The sequence below is a fragment of the Perca flavescens genome, chromosome 20 (assembly GCF_004354835.1).
Source record: "Perca flavescens isolate YP-PL-M2 chromosome 20, PFLA_1.0, whole genome shotgun sequence".
Lineage (NCBI taxonomy): Eukaryota > Metazoa > Chordata > Actinopteri > Perciformes > Percidae > Perca > Perca flavescens.
Genome location: NC_041350.1, coordinates 21,741,457 through 21,762,962, shown reverse-complemented (window position 1 = coordinate 21,762,962; position 21,506 = coordinate 21,741,457). Strand labels below are relative to the sequence as shown.

General features: G+C 40.7%; 2 protein-coding genes across 5 annotated transcripts in view; one reads left to right on the top strand and one right to left on the bottom strand.

The window, feature by feature from the left end:
* Positions 1–555: 555 nt before the first annotated feature.
* gyg1a (glycogenin 1a) lies at positions 556–10,213 on the top strand. 2 transcript variants are annotated; one of them, XM_028565669.1, is made up of 7 exons: positions 556–718; positions 3,641–3,779; positions 3,907–4,081; positions 4,390–4,552; positions 5,147–5,273; positions 5,759–5,996; positions 8,235–10,213. In XM_028565669.1, exons 1-7 carry the CDS (start codon positions 577–579, stop codon positions 8,400–8,402), a joined length of 1,152 nt encoding a protein of 383 aa, XP_028421470.1. In that variant the 5' UTR covers positions 556–576; the 3' UTR covers positions 8,403–10,213. The 2 variants fall into 2 exon arrangements, with proteins under 2 accessions (XP_028421470.1, XP_028421471.1); XM_028565670.1 differs by having other exon boundaries at positions 557–718; positions 3,644–3,779.
* A 279-nt stretch (positions 10,214–10,492) lies between these two features.
* Positions 10,493–21,506, bottom strand: part of hltf (helicase-like transcription factor) — a 17,310-nt gene continuing 6,296 nt past the window's right edge. For all 3 annotated transcript variants that reach the window (XM_028565140.1, XM_028565139.1, XM_028565141.1), the window contains 13 exons: positions 21,355–21,465; positions 21,156–21,247; positions 20,642–20,785; positions 20,253–20,385; positions 19,662–19,797; positions 16,850–17,029; positions 16,545–16,660; positions 15,403–15,584; positions 15,114–15,236; positions 14,481–14,593; positions 13,665–13,845; positions 11,992–12,072; positions 10,493–11,169 (listed from right to left, as the gene is read on the bottom strand). In XM_028565140.1, the coding sequence (XP_028420941.1) occupies positions 11,026–11,169; positions 11,992–12,072; positions 13,665–13,845; positions 14,481–14,593; positions 15,114–15,236; positions 15,403–15,584; positions 16,545–16,660; positions 16,850–17,029; positions 19,662–19,797; positions 20,253–20,385; positions 20,642–20,785; positions 21,156–21,247; positions 21,355–21,465 (1,736 nt within the window). In that variant the 3' untranslated portion in view covers positions 10,493–11,025. The remainder of the gene's footprint in view (positions 11,170–11,991; positions 12,073–13,664; positions 13,846–14,480; positions 14,594–15,113; positions 15,237–15,402; positions 15,585–16,544; positions 16,661–16,849; positions 17,030–19,661; positions 19,798–20,252; positions 20,386–20,641; positions 20,786–21,155; positions 21,248–21,354; positions 21,466–21,506) is intronic.

The following is a 21,506-nucleotide window of genomic DNA, read 5'->3' as shown; positions in this document are numbered from 1 at the left end:
ACATTAACTACCTTGCGTTCAGTGGTGGAAGAAATCGTCAGATCCTTTACTTGAAAAAAATAATACCACAGTCTAAAATAAGCAGTTACAAGTAAAAGTCCTGCACTCAAAACTCTTCTTAATTAAAAGTACAGTACACATAAGCTTCAATGTTATGCTACTTTATACCACTCCACCACATTTGAAAGGGAAAAGTTCTTTTTACTCCACTACATTAATCTGACAGTTGTAGTTTGGCCTACTTGTTACTTAGCATATTTAGGTTACTGATAGAAAATTTTCTTTTTAAAATTAAAATTTAATGCATCAGTAATATAGTAGTAGGCTATAGGCTTATGTTATTCTGGGGCGTTCTGCATAATGAGTACTTTTACTTTTGGTACCTCTAGTATATTTTGATATGGATGTACTTTTGAACATTTAAAATGCATCACAGTTGTAACAGAGTATTTCTACACTGTGGTATTACGGCTGCAGCCATACACTGTTGGCTATTACATCTGTGGTGGTTTCAGAATTCTTTCTACAGACTATAAGGACTACACGCAGGGGGGCGTGTCAGCTGTCATTGGTCACATGACCCGGAAAATGTGGGGCTTAATTCCTGTGTTGGACTGCTCCCAGCTGCTGTGCCTCTGCCCTACGCAGTGCAAGCCCTCCATCTGCCCCATCACGACCCCCGGACCCCGGGTGGACTCTCCTCATCACACCATGTCAGGTAAGACACACCGGGGCTCCGCCGACACTCGCAGCCGCCACACTGACATCGGAACACGGCAGCTCCGGACCGGACCGGACCGGGGATGCGCGACCTGCCCTCTTCTACTCAAATATCGAGATTTTTATTAAACGCTGCGGAAAACACCGGCTGCAAAACGCACTGCTACTTGCATATACTGATATTAACTGAATCGTTATTCATGCCATAAATGCTGCGGCCATTTGAAGGGTTGAGATGTGTTGATTTGATGAGTTGCTGCAGCGGGTTTGGACCAAAAGTGAAGCTATCGAAAATCAAAAAGAGCACTTCCGGTTACAATTTTCAAAATCAAACCGTTTTGAATGCAACCGGGGTTGAGTAATAAAATGTAAAGGGAGAGTTCTGTTGAGAAAGAAAATAGGCGACATCTGCATTATTACATAATCTTGAAGCCCCTTCTTGTAGAGGAGCCCTTAAATAAAATCAAGATATAAGAACTTTATAAGATATTACTGGTAGGCTATTTTAGTTTTTATTTTATAATTCATTTGCATGGTGCCTATTTTTGAATAAATGTATCCTTAATCAAATTATAAACTAGAGCTCAAACGATTAGGCTACTCTATTAATGTAGGTGTACTTTGTCAAAAAAAAATCATCTGAAACCATTTTAATAATATAGCAGTAAAGTTATTCTTTTAAGCAAAAATGCCTTAGACTTTTGGTCGGACGGGCATTTTCCAGTACTTTATAAACCAAACGATTAATCAAGAACATAATATAATTTGATACTGAAAAAAAGTATTTTGAACAGGTAGATCTAACTTTGTTCCATAGCTCATGTACGCTATTATTTTTAAAGAAGACGCGTATAACTTCCTGGGTTAATGTGGGGTCTTTGATTAACCTGACGTAGATGTTTCTCAGTGCGTACGTGCGCCACAGTGTGTGGCCTTGTTTTTTTTTTCTAGTACTATAAAAGGCCCGTATACCTTTTATAATGTACTAATATTAATGTTGCCTAGATAAAAACAAAAACAACAACTCTGTACAGTAATATAGGATAGATAACAGTAAGCATATGCACAAATAGACAGTACTGCATTTTGGCAAGCATCATTTTATTTTATGCAACATGCAATTTATACGCATTATGTTATATATATTAATATAAATTTACTCCATTAAGTTTTAAAATTGGTGCACTCACGCCAGATTACATTTATTGCTAACATTTTAAACAAAAAAGTGTTATTCATAAACATCTGTCCTCATGATTTTGAAAATGTGTCAGACCCAGAGGTGTGTGGGTCATATGGCTTTATGTAGCCACAGATAACTCTGTGGGAACACAACACATGCTTCCTGTACGTAGCCTTAGGCTCTTTTGATAGTCAGTTTATAGTTCCTTGAAACAGCCCCTAGCAACCGTACAGCACTGCTTCGCCGATCAGGTTTCCCAGAAACCCCGAACAACACGCATTCAGCTTGATACAATGTGCTGGCTCTGGGCCTACTTCCACTCAAGCAGAAGCACAGTGTGCCCCCTGCAGTTGGTAATGTATGCAAAGGGAACTCATCACACTGAACTTCACACAATAGGCCTGCAGATGAATTGGACATACTTGTACTGGTGCAGTGGGTAACATAGACATGACATGATTGTTGAAGTTATGGAGGAAAAAGCAGAAAAGGGTGCATTAATTGAATGTAATTTACTGTCAAATTAAGACAGAGGTACCGATGGTTGGTGGTGGAAAGTACACACTTGTAGCTTACTTACCTTTTCTCTCTGAGAAAGTTTACTCACTTCAATAGCAAGTGTTAATATAAATGCTCAATAAAAGCCGCAACAACCAGATGTGTCTAATGTGGACAGTGTCCTTTTGAGGTAATTAAAACAAAGAAAATTGTAACATTGAATAGCTGGTGTTGATTTGTTTATCTTATCAGCGCAACATGGGAACATTAAAGTTTGACTCCATCCCATTGTCCTTAAGAAAAAAAATGATGTGTGATGATTTGTTATGATGCTTTTATTAACTATTCACATTCTACATACATTTTGGTGTATTGCCTTCTGTGTCAACGCTCCATTGTCCATTGTCTTCTGTGAAACGCTTGTGTCTCTTTAAGCCCCGCTTCAGAAAAAAAAGCCCAGTCTGGTCTGATTGGTCAGCATTTCGGGTTATTTTGCATCTGTGCTCTCAGCTTCTCTGCAGCGTCAGTGCAGCCGGGGAATGACTGTAACCGCACTGTAGTGGCATTTTCTACCTATATTGTATAGTTATGACATCACAACTGTATGTCTCGTTTAATGGAACAGTTTCTGATTATGGGCTGTGCATTTCTCTGTGGATTGAGCATTTGGATACTTTCACTGTATTTTTATAGCCCCTGGACCTGCTTTATAATAAAAAAGAAAGACATCGAAATCTCACTTTTTATAATATGGGACCTTTAAGTGTTATTAGCAGATATTCACATCAAATAATTTTCCATTGTGAAACAGCCCTGGTTGTTCTCATAAAGATGATGTACAATAAAACACATTTGAAACTAATACGTTTAGTTTAGTTTATTAGTTTATAATGTCGTGGACAGTCCCCTTTAATTAACTGCACAGTAAAAGGAGCAGCTTAATTTTTAAACTGTAGTCCCCTGCCAGCTGACAAAAGGCATCCTAAAATACAATGGTTAACAAATTAAAATAAATTACATTACATCTATAATGAAAGCAGGCCTAAGAAAAAGGGATCAAGACATTCAAACAAGTGGCACACAAACAGGCGAGCACAAACAAGCAAGCACAGATGATAAGAGACGTTGAAAGGCAGATAAATAGAAGTAGGACTGACAAAAGAAGTAATGACACTAACGTTATAACCAGCCAGCGACATGACTGATGATTGTGTATGTGTGTTTGTGTGTTTCTCCAAGCAGACCAAGCTTTTGTGACGTTGGCCACGAACGACAGCTACGCCAAGGGAGCGATGGTTCTCGGCCAGTCGTTACGAAACCACAACACGACCAGGAAACTGGTCGTACTCGTCGGACCTCATGTTGCAGAACCTTGCAGGTAACACACATGGCTGATGTTGGGTGAAAAATTGTCAAATGTCAATATCTAACACACACACACACACACACACACACACACACACACACACACACACTCTGACACAATCATGCTGTCTGTGTCGTAGAGATGCGCTCCGCTCCATTTTTGATGAGGTGCGTGTGGTGGACGTCATGGACTCAGGCGATGCGGCTCATCTATCCCTGATGAAGCGTCCGGACCTGGGGGTAACATTCACCAAACTGCACTGCTGGACTCTTACACACTACAGCAAGTGTGTGTTCATGGATGCAGACACACTGGTGAGACAAAAACCTGACAACGGCACAGAACGTACACAAGTGGCAACGAAGAATCACCTTAGAGTTCAAAAGTAGTTGTTTGTTAAGTGGTTTTACTCTCACAACTCACTGTTCTTTCATCAGAACATTAAACAGTCCATGTTTCATTGGTAGACTCTTCAAGAGAAGAGGGTGCGATGTTACTGGAGTAAAAGGGGCCGCGGACTTCTGCATTTTCATTACAAATTACTATATGGAATGTGGAAATATTGATAAATGAAACTCCATGTATTCAAGTAAGTAAATTACATTTATTTGAATGTATTCAGGTGCTGTCAAATATAGATGAACTCTTTGAAAGAGAGGAACTATCTGCAGCGCCGGATCCTGGTTGGCCAGACTGTTTCAACTCTGGGGTGTTTGTCTTCAGGCCGTCCAATGAGACGCACGACAAGCTGCTCACGTTCTGCAGTGAAAACGGCAGCTTCGATGGTGAGGCCCAAGTGTTTGTTTTTTTAATCTCGTTCTTAAAGGCTCATTAGAACATAATCTGAAGTCCTGATGTCCTAATCTTAACTCTGACCTGGTGTAACCTTTACCCTCACACCGCCAGCTCACCCCTGCTGTCTGTCTGCAGTTAGCACTGTATCACACACATCTGCTATCTGTTTATGAGTGTATGTTTCACCATATGTTGTCATTCACCGTGTGCAGCATCCTCTCACAGCGTTGTCAACACTCAGTTTCTATTTATACATGTCAGAAAGGACAGTCTGTGCGGTATGTGTGTGTGGTGTTGACCATTCAGGTGGGTACTATAGAGTGTCTGTCTGAATGGATTTCAGCAGCCAGAGAAGAGAGGTCCGATACGGTAAATGGTATGTAAATGAAAGAACATCAGTTCTTTCTTCCGTCTTCAAACTCCTCTCCCATTCGCTAAGAGCAAAAATGCTGAATCATTCTGACAGGACTATGACTATTTGTTTATTGTAACATACCAAACCAGAGCTCGATCTCTCATTTTGCTCTACTTGATGAAATTATGTCTATCATTCTGAGCGTATTTGTGCGTGTCTGTTGTTGCAGGTGGAGATCAGGGAGTTCTCAACAGTTTCTTTAACACCTGGGCGACGGCAGACATTTCCAAACACCTTCCCTTCATCTACAACCTCAGCAGTATCGCCATCTACTCTTACCTGCCAGCTTTTAAAGAGTTAGTACACACACACACCAATGTATCCAGTGTTTCTGTAGACGACTTATTGCTCTGATTCTGTAGCTTTCCTTATAAAACGTCAGGGTTAGGAGGCATAAAGCTCATCCAAGGTCAGTTCAAATGGTGTGTGTGTGTGTGTGTGTGTGTGTGTGTGTGTGTGTGTGTGTGTGTGTGTGTGTGTGTGTGTGTGTGTGTGTGTGTGTGTGTGTGTGTGTGTGTGTGTGTGTGTGTGTGTGTGTGTGTGTGTGTGTGTGTGTGTGTGTGTGTGTGTGTGTGTGAAGGGGTGTTGAATTACAAGAAGCTGCTGAAATTTAGAGCAGGGACAACACACATTCTGCCACAACCTGCCTCAAAACAGAGGAGCTCCTGTAGCTACACCTGTATACTTTCTGTTTTATTTATATCTGCACTGTGTGTGTGTCCTTCTGTAGAGGACATTCACTTTACACATAACGTTCACTTTGCGTGCTGTGTTTTCACAGGTACGGCCATGATGCCAAGGTGGTGCACTTCCTGGGTAAGGTGAAGCCATGGAGCTACTCCTACGACGCTCAGAGGGGCGAGGTCAAAGGTCACGCCCTGTCCCCTGAACAGTGCCATCTGCACCCCGACTACCTGCTCATGTGGTGGCAGCTGTACGCCAAATCTGTGCTGCCTTTACTGCAGCAGGCCTACGGGGACACGCCATTCAACAGCGGCTTTGCAGAGGCGATTGAGGACGTACGTCAGCTGTTGTGACTTTTTTTTATGTGTGTGTGTGTGTGAGTGTGTGTGAAAGACGAGTGTCCGGTTCTAGGTGCCATTGTGGTGGCTATGCACGTGTTGAAACATAAACCAGGATGGCTGTGATTGTGTCTTTAGCCTGTTGCATAATCATCAGTCATGTCCTGACTATGTCAAAACCTGTAATTACTAGGTGAACTCTTCTTTCTCTCGCACGTCTTCAAAATGTTTAAATCTATTTATCAATTTAGAATTTACCAAGTGGTGAAAGTGCCATATATTGAATTTTTTATTTTTATTTTTTTTTGACTTCCTCTTTAACTCCAAAATACTGGTTGGTTAGAAGAAGTCAAGAAAATGTTTGTTTCACATCCCTCAGCACCAAATTGTTGCCAAAAGTTGTGTTTATTGCCGCGAGTATTTACAGTTATCTTAGTCGTGTCATGACTGCATGAATAGCTTGCTGATAATGATGAAACATGCAGGGTGGCTCCAACAGCTGTTCAGCTCTTCAGTAACTAGCAGGAAGTTGCTATGCCGCCTGTTGCAACAGAGTTAGTCAGAAAAGGAAAGCTGCCAGAACCTGCAGCTTTGCCCAATTACCTGAAACTGAGCCATCATGTGTCACACCGACAAGTTTATACAGTCTTAAAGTGCTCATATTATTAAACCATGTAAACCTATTCTGGTACAACCTCTTAATACAATTCTGAACCTAAAAATGAGCATAATATGAGCACTTTAACAAAAATCTGAATCTTGAAATGTAGGAATTTTAAAAGTTGTCACAGTGGCAATTACGGGACAGTGGCACAATACATCTTCCAGAATTTTCCCCAAATTCTTTATTCTTCAGTGAAATCAGTGAACTTACACTGTAAAACAGCAATATCCATCTAAAGTTTGCTAACATCAGCCACCATATGCTGCCTGTCATACCAGACCAGGATGGGCTGTAGCAGTACAAAACAATCCCAGAGTGTAGGTTTCATTAATTATTCTTTCAAAATGTACATAGTCAACGTTTAAAGTCCCCCTCCACTCAAAGATATTGTTGAGTTTGACACCAGAATACTATTTTCACATGTATCTGTTTCTCTGCGCCCACTTTAAATCAGACTTCTAACAAGTGTACGTAGTTTGGAAGCCAGTCATAGTCCAATATGTAACTTACAGAAGTGTGATGTGGAAGCTTAAGGTCTCCAGTGCACATACACTGAGAATGGACTTTTCAGTAAAGCATGAGACACCTTGTGTCCAGTAGTTAAATCTTTGGTGGAAAACAATTATCTAAAAATACAGTACAGGCCAAACGTTTGGACACACCTTCTCATTCAATGTGTTTCTTTATTTTCATGACTGTTTACATTGTAGATTCTCACTGAAGGCATCAAAACTATGAATGAACACATATGGAATTATGTACTTAACAAAAAAGTGTGAAATAACTGAAAACATGTCTTATATTTTAGATTCTTCAAAGTAGCCACCCTTTGCTTTTTTGATAACTCTGCAAACCCTTGGTGTTCTCTCAATGAGCTTCATGAGGTAGTCACCTGAAATGGTTTTCACTTCACAGGTGTGCTTTGTCAGGGTTAATTAGTGGAATTTGTTCCCTTATTAATAAAAAAGCAAAGGGTGGCTACTTTGAAGAATCTAAAATATAAGACATGTTTTTAGTTATTTCACACTTTTTTGTTAAGTACATAATTCCATATGTGTTCATTCATAGTTTTGATGCCTTCAGTGAGAATCTACAATGTAAATAGTCATGAAAATAAAAAGGAAACGCATTGAATGAGAAGGTGTGTCCAAACTTTTGGCCTGTACTGTACATTACTCAAACTACAGCATTTGATTTTTTTTGTTAAATTCTCTTAAATCTTGCACGGTCTGTCAATGTGCTCCTTACTCACTAGAGCCATTATGTTTCGATTGGTTTTGACTTATTGAATGTGTTATCCACTGTAGGAAGCCCAACTTTTCTATTTGTTCATGTTGGGATAAACAGCTTTCGTCATCTGTGAAACTCAACTCTTATCTGCTGCGAGTGTGTTGCAATGCCGGTCTTGTTTGTCCTTTGAGTCTCCTGACGAAACCCTCGCATGAACTGATTGTGGGAAGAAAAGAGTGTTCAGCCGAGTACGGAAGAATGTGGAGAAACCAGGCCTTATAAAGTATTGCTCCAGTCCCGTTTCATGATTCATTCATTCTCTGTCTCTGTCTGTCACGCAGGTTAAGCTTCACGAGGATGTTAAAGAGCACCCGGCACCCTTCGCTCCCCCTCCCCAGAAGGTTTCATCACAGGAGAGGAAGCAGCGCTGGGAAGCGGGCCAGATCGACTACATGGGTGACGACTCCTTTGCCAACATTGAGCGAAAGCTTAACTCCTTTTTAAAGTAGCGGGCAGGCGAAGTAGCGTGACAGACAGAGAGAGCACCAGTCAAAGCTCTGTGTGGGTGAAGATTTTAATCACTGCTCAGCCAATCACAGGGGCTTGATTAGCATGGGACTGGTTGCATCTGTGCAATGTTTAGCCTCACTCTCTGCACCCTGTCAGTGTGTGTGAATGACAGGGAGTAGACGTTTGACAGTTCCCATGCACTTTTACCATTCATTTAGTTCCCTCAGAGGAAAAGTTTGACATTTCGGGAAATAACCTCATTCGCTTTCTTGCTGAGTTAGACGAGAAGATTGATAGCACTCACTACACGTTTGTATGCGTGATATAAAGCTACCACAAACAGCTGGCTAACGCTTAGCATAAAGACAGCACTGTGTACGATAGATACTCCATGATTTGGTCATGTTTAAAGATTGTTTTGTTTTTATGTATTGCTACCGGACTATTTCTTGGCCGAAACCAGTTATTTCCTCAAGTCTCGGTTAGTTGCCCAGCAACTAGTTGCGGCCGCCTAGAAATACTTTGGCATATAACGTCCCATACAACTAAATATTTTTTTCTTTTTGTACGGATTAAACAAATGAGATACATGTTAATTAGTGAGCTTTAGAAGTACTGGTAGGTAGATTTGGTTGTTTGGACACAGCCAGGCTAGTTGTTTACCTTTTTTCGGTCTTTATGCTAGGCGTTGGCTTCACTGTACAGACATGAGTGGTATAATCTTCTCATTTAATTCTCTGGAAGAAAGCGAATAAGCGTACTTTCCAAAATGTCAGGTTATTCCTTTAAGTGTTCTTGTGCATCTGATGGAGTCCGGAGTCTTCCTAACCTGTGGAAACTTCCAGCAACAGAAACTGAGAAAATGACCACGGGCAAATCCAATGGTTAAAAGGGAACTCAGTAAGTTTAAATGTTGTTTCTGGAATTTACCACAACTCCTTTCCTGCAATAAGTCTCTCTATTTAAAACACTTAGAAGCCGATATGCAACTGGCTCACTTCACTCTTACTGATCTCCTTTCCAGCCAGTTATGATTATCTCGCTTTAATCAGACAGTGTTCACCTCACCAGAATACTTAGGTAAAACTCCTCATTTGTGCCTCTGATGCTCACCAGCTCCCTGTGACATCAACTTTGTAATGGCTGGTTGTTGTAGGAAAAAAAAAGGTCTGTTGTGTTTGCATAGCACAGAGTGGAAAAAATGGCACAGTAATGTACGTCCACCCGCATTCTAAAGTGATGTTGATAGTCAGTTTTGTATGTATTTGTGTGGGATTAAAGAATAGTGCGCTCCCCAAACATCTGTCATCTGCATGTTATGTCCCTGCCAGACCTGCATCAGTATATCTTTGTGCCATGAGCAGTTTCATCACTTCCTGTCTGTAGTGTAACCAGCTGCCTTATTACCGTTCACTGTTTACAAAACCTCACTTACTGTAACTGCTGCTAGTAGCACAACAAATTCCCTCCTTTACTGTTACCAATACCTCCTCTACTTCACTCCAGCTGTGCCCTTAAACTAAACTATAGCTCCTGACAATAATAATAATAATAATAATAATAATACTCTCCTCACTCAACACTCTCACAACAAGAAGCTGGCAAGGTCGAGAGAAAAGTCCACTTGCGATTTTTTTTTTTTTTTTTTTTTGTCCAATTTTGCCAACCTGCTAAATCCCGAATATGCATGAGCGTGGAAGTGGAACGTTATTGTAGTAAATGCCGATCTGTCCTGTTCACCAGCTGTTAACTGTACATACCTGTTGAAGCGCTAATAAAGAACTGGTGAAAGAAGTCACCCTTTATCCAACCCTTCTGTCATGAGTTTCATTTTCTTTATACTCTATGTAATATTTATATTGATTAGATATAGGGCAGCAATTCATTGTTTGGTCTATGAGATGTCACAAAATAACAATAAATTGCCAACAAAGGTTCTGATAGCCCAAGTTGACATCTTTAAATATCTAGGTTTGTCCGACTAGTGAAACAAAAGTGAAAAGCAGCAAATCCTCACATTTCAGAAGCACTTATTGTAACCACTTAAATGATTATTAAAATTGACAAATAGATTCAATAAGATACGCTATTGTGTGGTAAACAAATAGTTTCCCTTTAATTCCATGTTCTGAAAGATGCTGTCTGGTTAAATACAGTAGCTACAAATGTACAATATCAGTAGTCTACATTTCTTTAATCCAGAAATGGCAAGAAAAACGACAACATACAGAACATCGGAATCGTCACAGCTGTTAAATTTGCATATTGACAACTCGAGCTGCTACAACAGGTGGGTATTTCTACTCCGTCTTCATCCCACAGTATCAAATCGTACAGTAGATCAAGACAAACAGCTCCTATGCATCACATACAGTATGAACAAAAATGAAAGCTTACCAAGTGATGAAGTGTCCTGTTAATGAATCAGTACAAAACTTTAACCGTTACATAGAAGTTAACATAAAACAGAATTTAGAACAATATTAATCAACCTATACACGAAACATTTTAACTTTTCAAAAATAATACAACAATCTCTGCAGCCCTTCAGATGTGAACTTTCTGAACCAAAAAAGAACAGTCAACTTCTCCAATGTTTGTGTTGTTCCCAAGTGAAAACATCTACAGCTCCATCAGAGCTTTGATGTCATCAATGCGAGACGTTTTCCTTTCTGGGTTTGAGGAGCCAAAAGCCTTCTCCACCAGATCCTGCTTCTGCCTCTGGATCTTCACCATGTTCTCCTCCACTGAATCTTTCACAATGAACTGCAGCAACAAACAAAATCTAAATATAGATACAAGCTAAATATCATAGTCAGTCATCTTTCTCATGCACCTTTCTCTATAGTATGAAAATATGGAGAATCCAAAAAGCGTTTAGTTTAAGAATATAATGTACATAATCTATCATTTTAGATCTAATAAAATCCCTTTACTCATCAGGTACCCGGACATTTGTGTTGGTGACAAAATACATTAGGGGTGGGAGAAAATACATTTAAAAAAAAAGAAATAAATCTAAATGCATCGGGATTTGTTTTGCAACGATTGTTAACATTTATTTTTTATTTTTTTACTAATTCACCTAAATATATTCTGTTTATACGGTTCTGCTGACAGCAACTAAATCATATCCGTTTCCAGCAAAACAGACCAAAAGCAGAAAAATGCAGAAAATACACTTACTTCTTTACAAATGAAATAAATGTCAGACTGACTGACCGACATGTGATGTGCATTCTTAGAAAACATCTAGTTTTTAAAATCATGATGGATTGTCTCTAGAAGTGTATTATTCAGTTTTTGTTAAAGAAGGAAAAGAAAATCGCGATACTATCACAATACTTCTAGAATCACAATAAATGACAATCGCAATACAATTTGAATTGGCACCCTTATATCATGAAAGAATCGAATCGGGACAAAACCATATGGTGCCAGCCCTAAAACACATACTGTCTTTTAGTGTTCACAGTATAAAATGGACCTAAAAGAACAAGTGATGCCTTGCCACAGAGAAGAAAAGCACTAAACTTTCACGGCAAACCCTGATAAAACAGTACAAACAAACAGTTTCTAGTTTCTAACCTTAGTGACGACGACTTTCCTCGTCTGTCCCAGACGGTGGCAGCGGTCAATACACTGCTCCTCAGTGGCAGGATTCCACGCCTGAAATACACAGTGAATTACAAGTGAACATGCAGTTCAGAATTATTTAGTTTTTTTCCCCCAATAAAAGTATATGAATTTTAAAGATGTGTTCTAGAATTACACATATATTACACATGTTGGGTTGGGTTTACGTATTATTCTTTTCTTTAGATTATTTTTTGGGCATTTTAGGCCTTTATTAGACAGGACAGCTGAAAAATGGAAAGGGGGAACAAAGAGGGGGAATGACATGCAGCAAAGGGCCTCAGGTCAGTGCGGCAAGGAGCGAGCCTCTGTACATGGGACGCATGTTCAACAAGGTGAGCTACCCAGGGTTCAGATTACCTATTAACCTCACAGTCTATATGCTCAAAAACAGGGTTGGCTATATGTTTTCTCAATGTAAACTTTCCCCCCCATGTTACCATTTTAAAAGGCAGTGAACATTCGGTTTAACCCTTGTGTTGACCTCGGGTCAACTTGACCCATTTTCAAAGTTTCTATATTAGACATTTGGGTATTGGGTTAACAATAATAAAATGACAATAACTGCAAAAAAACATGTCGAAAAAAGATGATCATTTTACATTTTGACCCAAAAACAACAAGAAGTTGAATGGTCGACGGGAAGACAATACAAGGGTTAAACACAAAATAAAGAGAGAGAGATCTAAAGGGGGAGAATGGCAGTAGAGTGTAGCAAGGTAGAGAAAGCAGTAAAAAAGAAAAGCATTATGAAAAGGTGTGAAGAATTGGAAGAAGGGCTTTTGCATAGCAAGCATTTTCACTTACCATAGCAAGTACCAGAGCACAGGTGTGATCAATAAAATGAACAAGAGCTTATTTCCATTCAAGTGTCCCAGTAAACCATACTAGTGACCATTCAGGCACAATAGCAAAGCCTGAAACTGGTAAGGCCTAATGCAATATGTTATTAATTACACCTGCTACGACAAGTCTAGCGTCAAAATGATCGCATCATCCAAAAAGCTACCGATTAAAATCACTACACGCCCATGGTTGACACACACAGGTGTTTTTAATTAATTTGGCTGATTAGACCTCCTCTCAGGACTGTGTGGGCATGAAGAGAAAGTGCCCTCAACTGTCTCCCTGAGCCTCATGACTACAGCTTACAGTTGTACGGACGTGAACCTGGGTATCAGAATGTATTGTACAATATATCAACCAAATAAAAAAAAAGTTTAATTCTAAAAAAAAGTGAACATGCAGTTCAGAATTATTTAGTTTTTTTCACCCAATAACAGTATATGAATTTTAAAGATGTGGCAGAGTTGGTCTTTATTTAAGGTGAGGTGGCCCACCTCCACTGTGAAACATTGCTGAAAAACTTAATACGTAATGAAATCAGATAAGATTTAATTAAACTTTGTCACTATTCACTGTCAGGCTATCCCAACATGGCAATCAAAGTGCCAATAAACCTGCCGTGACGACGTACTTTATTTATAGGCGGACAGTTAATCAGCTAACAGACTTTTGTGTGTGGCATCATGCAAAATCCCTTCAGCGTGCACAACCTCATATGTGAAGTAAAATGTGGTTATACATGTAACTGTGTCTGGTTCCTGGCCAAAATCAATACTTACAGGGTCCATGAGGAAAACATGAGAAGCGGCCGTCAAGTTTAGCCCCACCCCTCCAGCTTTGAGTGACAGAAGCATAATGGCAGGGCTGTCGGCTGCAGAGCTCTGAAACTCCTGGATGACCTGAGTCCTCTTCTTTTGGCTCATAGTGCCGTCCAAACGCACAAAACTGAAACCATGCTCTCTGGTGGAGAGGACGCAGGGCAATCACGTCAACAGACAAGTCATAAAATAACATAACGGAACATTTAATTAATTCAATCTAGAAATTCTCTACTCTCTCTGCTGGTGCACTGCTAACAGATCGTGTTTTCTTTTGCTTTACTATCAACCTTGACAAGCATAAACATCTAGATCTGAACAAAAGGAGAGAGGTGGAAAAGAAATTAATCAGTTACCCAAAGAGACACAAAACAGTTTGTTTCCAATTTCTGATAAATACTATAATGGAGGAACCAATATTTTCACAAAAAGGTAAACCACTCCCTAAACTTCCACCATAGCTATTGCAATAATTAAATGAACCACAGCTGTTTGAGTAGACTTGTGAGAGCTCTTTATAGCTTTAAAACCCACTTAGACCTTTAAAAATCCAGAACCTCTACTGTGAATGTGTGTATTCAGTTTTCCTTTAGGATTTCTTTTAGCAGTGGGGGCAGGCCCGAACCCCCCCCTCCCCCCTTTTTCTGCCGAGTGACCGCGCTATTTTCCAACATGCACTCTAACAATGCAGCCCTATTTCTGATACCGTGGGGGGCAGAAATGCTGCCGTGGGGGGCCGCCACGGTCAAATCAACATAGAGGAAACACTGGTATTACCTGAGTGGAGTCTCCAGTATGGAGAGGAAGCGTGTAAACTGAGAGACGACCAAATACTTAATGCTGCTGTCCTCACAGCGCAGCCTGAGCAAGTTTCCCATCAGTGCCTGCACCTGCAGAGACAAAAGCAGAACACTGCTCTCACATAGCATGCAAGGCCATTTTCCATCACTGTCACACTGCTGAAGAAGATGTATTAAGTGACTTCTGGTTAAGAATTCGATAATTACAGCCAATAGAATATATCTAAAGTAAAGCATTTTGATGCCAAGTATGGAATGATGGAATTCAAGGCAATTTAGTATTTCAGCTTTTTTCCCCCCATTGAGAACATTTATCAGAAATGTTTGATCTTCTTACTGCACAATATAGACCAGCAAACAAAAGAACAATAATCAAATAGTCACTAATTGAACATAACACTTAATAAATATGGTAAACAATATTTTGTCACAAACACAGACCGTTAAAGGTTTGAATGCAAGAGAAGACTAAAATAATTTGTAGGCAACTTAAAGTCAAAGATTTTGCACAACACCAGAACATCTTGTTAAAGCCCAACTCAAGCAGGTTTCATTGTTCTGCTTTTTTAAAACCACGGGTAATACTATAGCCTCAGTATGTGCAGTGTACCTTTGAGCTTGTCCTCCACTTATCAGAGTTTGTACTTTTCTCTTCCTCCATTTCCTCCTGTGGAAACTCCACCAGTTCATTGGTCTTGATTTCACTTCGACAGAGAGGACAGCGTGCTGTTTCCTATGTACACACACAAACACACATTGAGCATAGAGAAAAGATGGATCAGTTCATGTTTAGCAGCTAAATAACTGATTACATAGTAGTAAAAACTTGCCTTTTTTGTTAACTGTCAAATGACAATTTATTTTAAAGCCCTGCTGTCTGCTGAGGGCAGCACATGTACCTGCTCAGTGTTGATAACCTGGGCGATGCAGGGCCGGCAGTAGACATGGGCACAGTGTGTAATGACAGGCAGATGCACCGACTCCAGACACACAGAGCACTCCTCATCTGAGCCGCTGGCTAACACCAACCGTAGCTTGTCTATCAGACGCTCCCGCAGCTCTGCAGGTGTAGCTGCAGCACCTCCAGACAAAAGATTTTATACATTAGGAAATAAATCTGAAAACATATATTGAGGCCAGGGCTGTACTGTAGCTATAATTGAGGACACAAATGTCATGTCCTCTTTTTTTGTGGGAAATTTGGGGTTTTATAATGACATGAAGAGGAGTGTTCTAGGATTACACACACACACAGACTACACGGGTTGGGTTTACTTATTATTCTTTCTTTTAAGATTTTTTTTTTGCATTTGAGGCCTTTATTAGACAGGACAGCTGAAAAATGGAAATGGGGAAAAAAGAGGGGGAATGACATGCAGCAAAGGGCCTCAGGTCACTGCGGCAAGGAGCGAGCCTCTGTACATGGGACGCATGTTCAACAAGGTGAGCTACCCAGGGTTCAGATTACCTATTAACCTCACAGTCTATATGCTCAAAAACAGGGTTGGCTATATGTTTTTTCAATGTAAACTTTCCCCCCCATGTTACCATTTTAAAAGGCAGTGAACATTCAGTTTAAACACGAGATAAAGAGAGAGAGATCTAAAGGGGGAGAATGGCAGTAGAGTGTAGAGAAAGCAGTAAAAAAGAAAAGCATTACGAAAAGGTGTGAAGAATTGGAAAAAGGGCTTTTGCATGGCAAGCATTTTCACTTGCCATAGCAAGTGCCTAAATCACTACACACCCATGGTTGACACACACAGGTATTTTTAATTAATTTGGCTGATTAGACCTCCTCTCAGGACTGTGTGGGCATGAAGAGAAAGTGCCCTCAACTGTCTCCCTGAGCCTCATGACTACAGCTTACAGTTGTACAGACGTGAACCTGGGTATCAGAATGTATTGTACAATATATCAACCAAATAAAAAAAAGTTAATCTCCAGCAAGCCTGTTTGCATATCAAGTGACCCCCGGGTTCAGAAGCTATACTCTATATTAGTCAGTGCTTACATTAGCCTCATATCACATTACAGGTCTTACCCAGGTCTGAGGAGGTTTTTGCCAGTAGATCAGGGTGGCAGCAGTGCTGTCGAAGCCTCATCAGGATGGCCAACACGTCGGCATAATTCCTCAAGACTGTCCCTTCAGCTACGTACCTACACACACAGTTAAGACAACTTAAAGAAGATAGACCAATATGCAACAGTTTACAGCATAAACCTGTAACATCCCTTGTAACGAACATTTATCAGCTGAATGTTCTGTCAAAATTACTTTTCTTTATTTTATCGCGTCGTTTATTTATTCAAACATACGTGCACATGTACATGCACACTGACACATACTTTCTGATAGTGTTTTTTCCCTCATTGCGTGCCAGCTCGTACTCCTCCCTCTCTGTCTGGCTCAGCTCGACCTGCTCCACACATACTGCCTTCTCAGGCAGAGACACCAGGGGGCGCCCATTCACCTCACTGCTCTTGGTTCGCCGCAGGGTGATGCACTTCACCAGGGTCTGAAGGTTCCTGTACAGCATCAATTGCAGGAGTTTATCGATATCTGATTATGAATAGTATAATATGACAAATGCTTGCATATTACCCACAATTACAAACTGTTATCCAACACTCACTCAACACTGGGGACTCAACCTAGTTTTTAGCATATCTAGTTACCATGTAAGAAAACTATGAATGGTGACATACACCCACTGCAATTGTGTTGTGTTTAAAGGGGTGATAGAATGCAAAACCGATTTTACCCTGTCGTAGTTGAGTAACGACAGTTCGGAGGGTAAATAGGACATACATAGAAGCTCAAAGTCCCACTGATACCCCTTTACTATGAAAATTTCATATTTTGAAACTGCCGCTGAAAACGGGCGAATCCCAACAAAGCTGGAAGTTGACGTCAACCTCCCAAAAACCGGAATATTTGTCAGCCCATGGGTGTATTAAGAGAACGGTCACGCCCCAACATTTACATAGGCTACACAACTGACCTGAGATCAGGTAGTCTTCTGAATCTAGGTCGCACAGATCTCTGCTATTCCATTACAAAATTCACTTCTGAAACTTTTTTATGCGAGAAATCAACTATGTAAGGCTCAAATATGGGCCATTTTACGAAAATGGATGGCTAATTGCAAATTTTGTCCAACTGTGTGTCTGAATTCAGCTGCCGGTGCTGCCTGTGTTGCTGCCTCGCCGCCTGATCTGCCTTCCTTCACACACCCCGGCCTGCTCTGAGGTACTTTGAGCTCCGTCACGACTGGCAGCCCACAGCACTCCATACCCGCGCAAAGTCACCGTTTTTTGGATAATGGACTACTAAACGCTGGTGCTCTGACAGAGCTCCAGGGCCTGCAGCTCCCCTCTTCCTGCTAGCTAAATGCCCGGTGTGTGTGAGTGAGAGCACGGTCAGCGAGCTTGTTACGCCAGCAATCTCTTACCACAGGTTCCAGTTAATCTTTTAATGTGTGTAATTATAATGTGTTGAGTTATTTAAACAAACGATTGGGGAAATAAACGCCGCTTGTCCGCGAGTCTCATTGATAGAGCCTGCGGCTGGATGTAGCTCTATCAATGAGAGCTAGCTCCTTCTAGAATTCCTCTGAAATTCACAAATATTCATTAACTTGAAATCGCACACCGTTGTTAGCTTTATGAGACATTTAGGGAGATGTTGTATACGTGGCGTGATGAAATTCAAACTGTAAATATACAGAAATTACGCCAAAAATTAAGCTAACTATCTGTGATTTGTAGCTAGCTACACATAGCTAGGATTGAAGGGACAGTCATAGCTAACGAAACCCCCACTGTTCACAAAAAATCATTAACTTGAAATCGGACACCGTTGTTAGCTTTATAAGACCGTTAGAGATATGTTGTATAAGTGGCGTGACAAAATTCAAACTGTAAATATAGCTAGTTATGCTGACAGCCAGCCAAGATTAACTGGAACTGTTGTAAGAGATTGCTGGTGTAACAAGTTCGCTGACAGCGCTATCACTGTCACACACGGGCCATTTAGCTAGAAGGAAGAGGGGAGCTGCAGGCCCTGGAGCTCTGTCAGAGCACCAGCGTTTGGTCCATTAACCCCAAAACAGTGACTTTGCGCGGTTATCGAGTGCTGTGGGCTGCAAGCCGTAACGGAGCTCAATCGAGCTCAGAGCAGGCCGGGGTGTGTAAAGGAAAGCAGGCCGTGCAGCGAGGCAGCAACACAGGCAGCACCGGCAGCTGAACTCCGACACACAGTCTTACCAAATTTGCAATAAGCCATCAATTTTCGTAAAACGGCCCATATTTGAGCTTTATATAGTTGATTTCTCGCTTAAAAAAGTCTCAGAAGTGACAAACAATGTATAACTTTGCAATGAGACCTGCTGTCGAGTCTCCCATGTGTTTCTATGCAGTTTGCTCAAACCAATCAGCGCGTAGCTCATTCTGAATATTCATGAGCATACCATATTTGGAAGAAAAGCTCTTGTTCCAAATAGAGCCATATTCACAGGGTAGTTAAGGGCCTAATAAAATAGCATTCGGGCAATTTTTAGCCCAACCAATGTTACATACCCCATTAGGAGACCTTAAGGAACAGTGTAAAATACCCTATATAATCATTCTATCACCCCTTTAAATAAAATGTTCTACTGTCTAAATTGACAAAGTGACCTAATGATGTCAAGTTAATACAGCCAGCACAGTCATTGTAGATTAGTAAGGACAACAAGAAGCGAGAAGTACATTAATCATCATCTCCAACAGCTGTGATTAACTTCTTCAGAGAATAAGTCACGCCCAAACCACAAATTTGCCTAAAAGGGCAAAATCTACAACATTTTACACCCTCAATCTTTGGACCCTTGATTCCAACAAGGAACAACTCCTTTCCTAGTCTTTAAGAGAGGAAAAAAGGGAGACATTTCAGAAAGAGCAACAGAGGAGAGACCCCTCTTCAAGGATGGAGAGAAAAGCAATAGACGTTATACCGAGTAGACAAAATCAAGGAAAAAGTCTAAACATATAAGAATATTGATAGAATACAGCTTTAGCGACAATTTCACTCAAACTGACTGTATCACAGTAGACAGCGCCCTCTGGAGTCTTATTACTACATTGCATCAGTGTAATATAAGGTATCTGTGGCACTCACTGCAGGCCGGCCCTGTCTCCTTCAGTAACAGGTCTCTGGATCACTCTGTTCCACCACTCTCTCACATCAAAAGGCTTCAGACGCAGGAAGGCCAGCAGCATCCACAGGTCCTTCACACTGTTCTGGATAGGAGTACCTGGAGGGATGGAGGAATGAACAAAAACACACACGCATTTGACAACTGCCTTAATAATGAAACTATCTGTGTGTACTTATTCAGTCAAAATGAGAATTTGTGGTGGACACCCTAAATGTGTACAGTAAGGGCTATTGGGATATTATCTCAATATATCAATATCCACAACATTTAATAAAGTATTCAAAATCACATGGTAAAAAATGAAACTAATGTTCAACCAATTATGTCAAAAGGTTTGTGTTTTATTACAAAAATCTAATAATCAAACAAATAAAGTATATACAATCTTTTTCTTTTAGACATGACAATTTTGAACCATGACTATATGGAGAGACAATGAACAGTAATAAATTATCACCCAGCCCAAGAATGACTATCTGTGTGTGTGTGTGTGTGTGTGTGTGTGTGTGTGTGTGTGTGTGTGTGTGTGTGTGTGTGTGTGTGGGTAATACCTGACAAAATCCAGCGCCGCTGAGCTTTTAGGCCGAGCACAGCCTTACTCATCTGTGCATTTGGGTTTCTTACAACGTGTCCTTCGTCCAGCACAACCCTCAGCCAATTGATCCCATGGAGGGGACTCTTATTCTGAAAGGAAAACAAAAACATTATATTTGCTATTAAAAAGAGAAGAAAATTATCACTCAAGTCAAGTGAATATTGACATGAATTAAACACACAGTCCAGGTTCAGAAAAGACATCCATTAGCCACCATTTAGAGGACTTTGCTTATCAAAATAAATGAATGCAGTCTGCCCCACCATATGAAGTGTGTCTCCCATGTTTTCTTTTCTGTCAACACCTTGGCTCACCTTACAGCTACAGAAATACATGTACACTTACCCCAGAGTCGGCAGAGAGGACGTTGTAGGTGGTGATCACCACATCCTGAGAGGACAGAAAGGCCTTGCTCCTGTTGCGCTCCGAGCCATAATACAGATACACGTTTAGCTTCACGTTTGCACGCACATGCTGCTCCAACTGGTGCTGTACACACACACACACACACACACACACACACACACACACACACACACAAACACACACACACACACACAGAAAACATGACATTTGCTGAATTTAGGGATGGAAGGGTAGCGTTGAATGTGGCACTTCTGCCATCAAAAGTTTACAAAATTACCAACATAGTTTGTTTCCCTACAATACTGGTAATTTGTTGATCTTTCACTTGCAGTTCAATGTAGCCCTGCGCTGTTATAGTATGCAGTTTTTTTTACCAGTAAACAAGCTTCACCTATACTTGTAACCAAGCGAATTAGCAGGACTACGTAAATGAAGTTCAACGAAAGAAAGTGTCTCGTTGTGTGGGTTTTGTTGTGTGAGGCTGTATTCCTACCAGCCAGTTGCTGATCACAGAGAGCGGGCAGATGATGAGAGTCGTTCTAGCTGATAAGTCATCAGCACTTTCAGTGACGGAGGATTCCACACCTGCACATACAAAAAGGCGCACAACTTTTCCTTTTTACCCTACTAAATTAATGCAATATGTGAAACCCAAAACACCAGGTAAAAACATGTTGACTGATGGAACTCACCCAGTGTGGGACCGGCCTTCTTGGCAGTTTTCTTCTTCTTTAAGCCTGTATCTGCTGCTGAGCCACCAAGTGCTGCAGCAAAGTCCAGATCCTCCAGCATTACTGGGGCCTCTGCACAGTAAGCAGATTAATGATTTATTTCACAGGGGACG

Excerpts from the sequence above, each read along its gene's own strand:
- gyg1a (XM_028565669.1), top strand. The coding sequence starts at position 577 with ATGACCCGGAAAATGTGGGGCTTAATTCCTGTGTTGGACTGCTCCCAG. Across the intron at positions 3,780-3,906 it reads CATGTTGCAGAACCTTGCAG|AGATGCGCTCCGCTCCATTT; the intron begins GTAACACACATG and ends TCTGTGTCGTAG. Across the intron at positions 5,274-5,758 it reads TACCTGCCAGCTTTTAAAGA|GTACGGCCATGATGCCAAGG; the intron begins GTTAGTACACAC and ends GTGTTTTCACAG.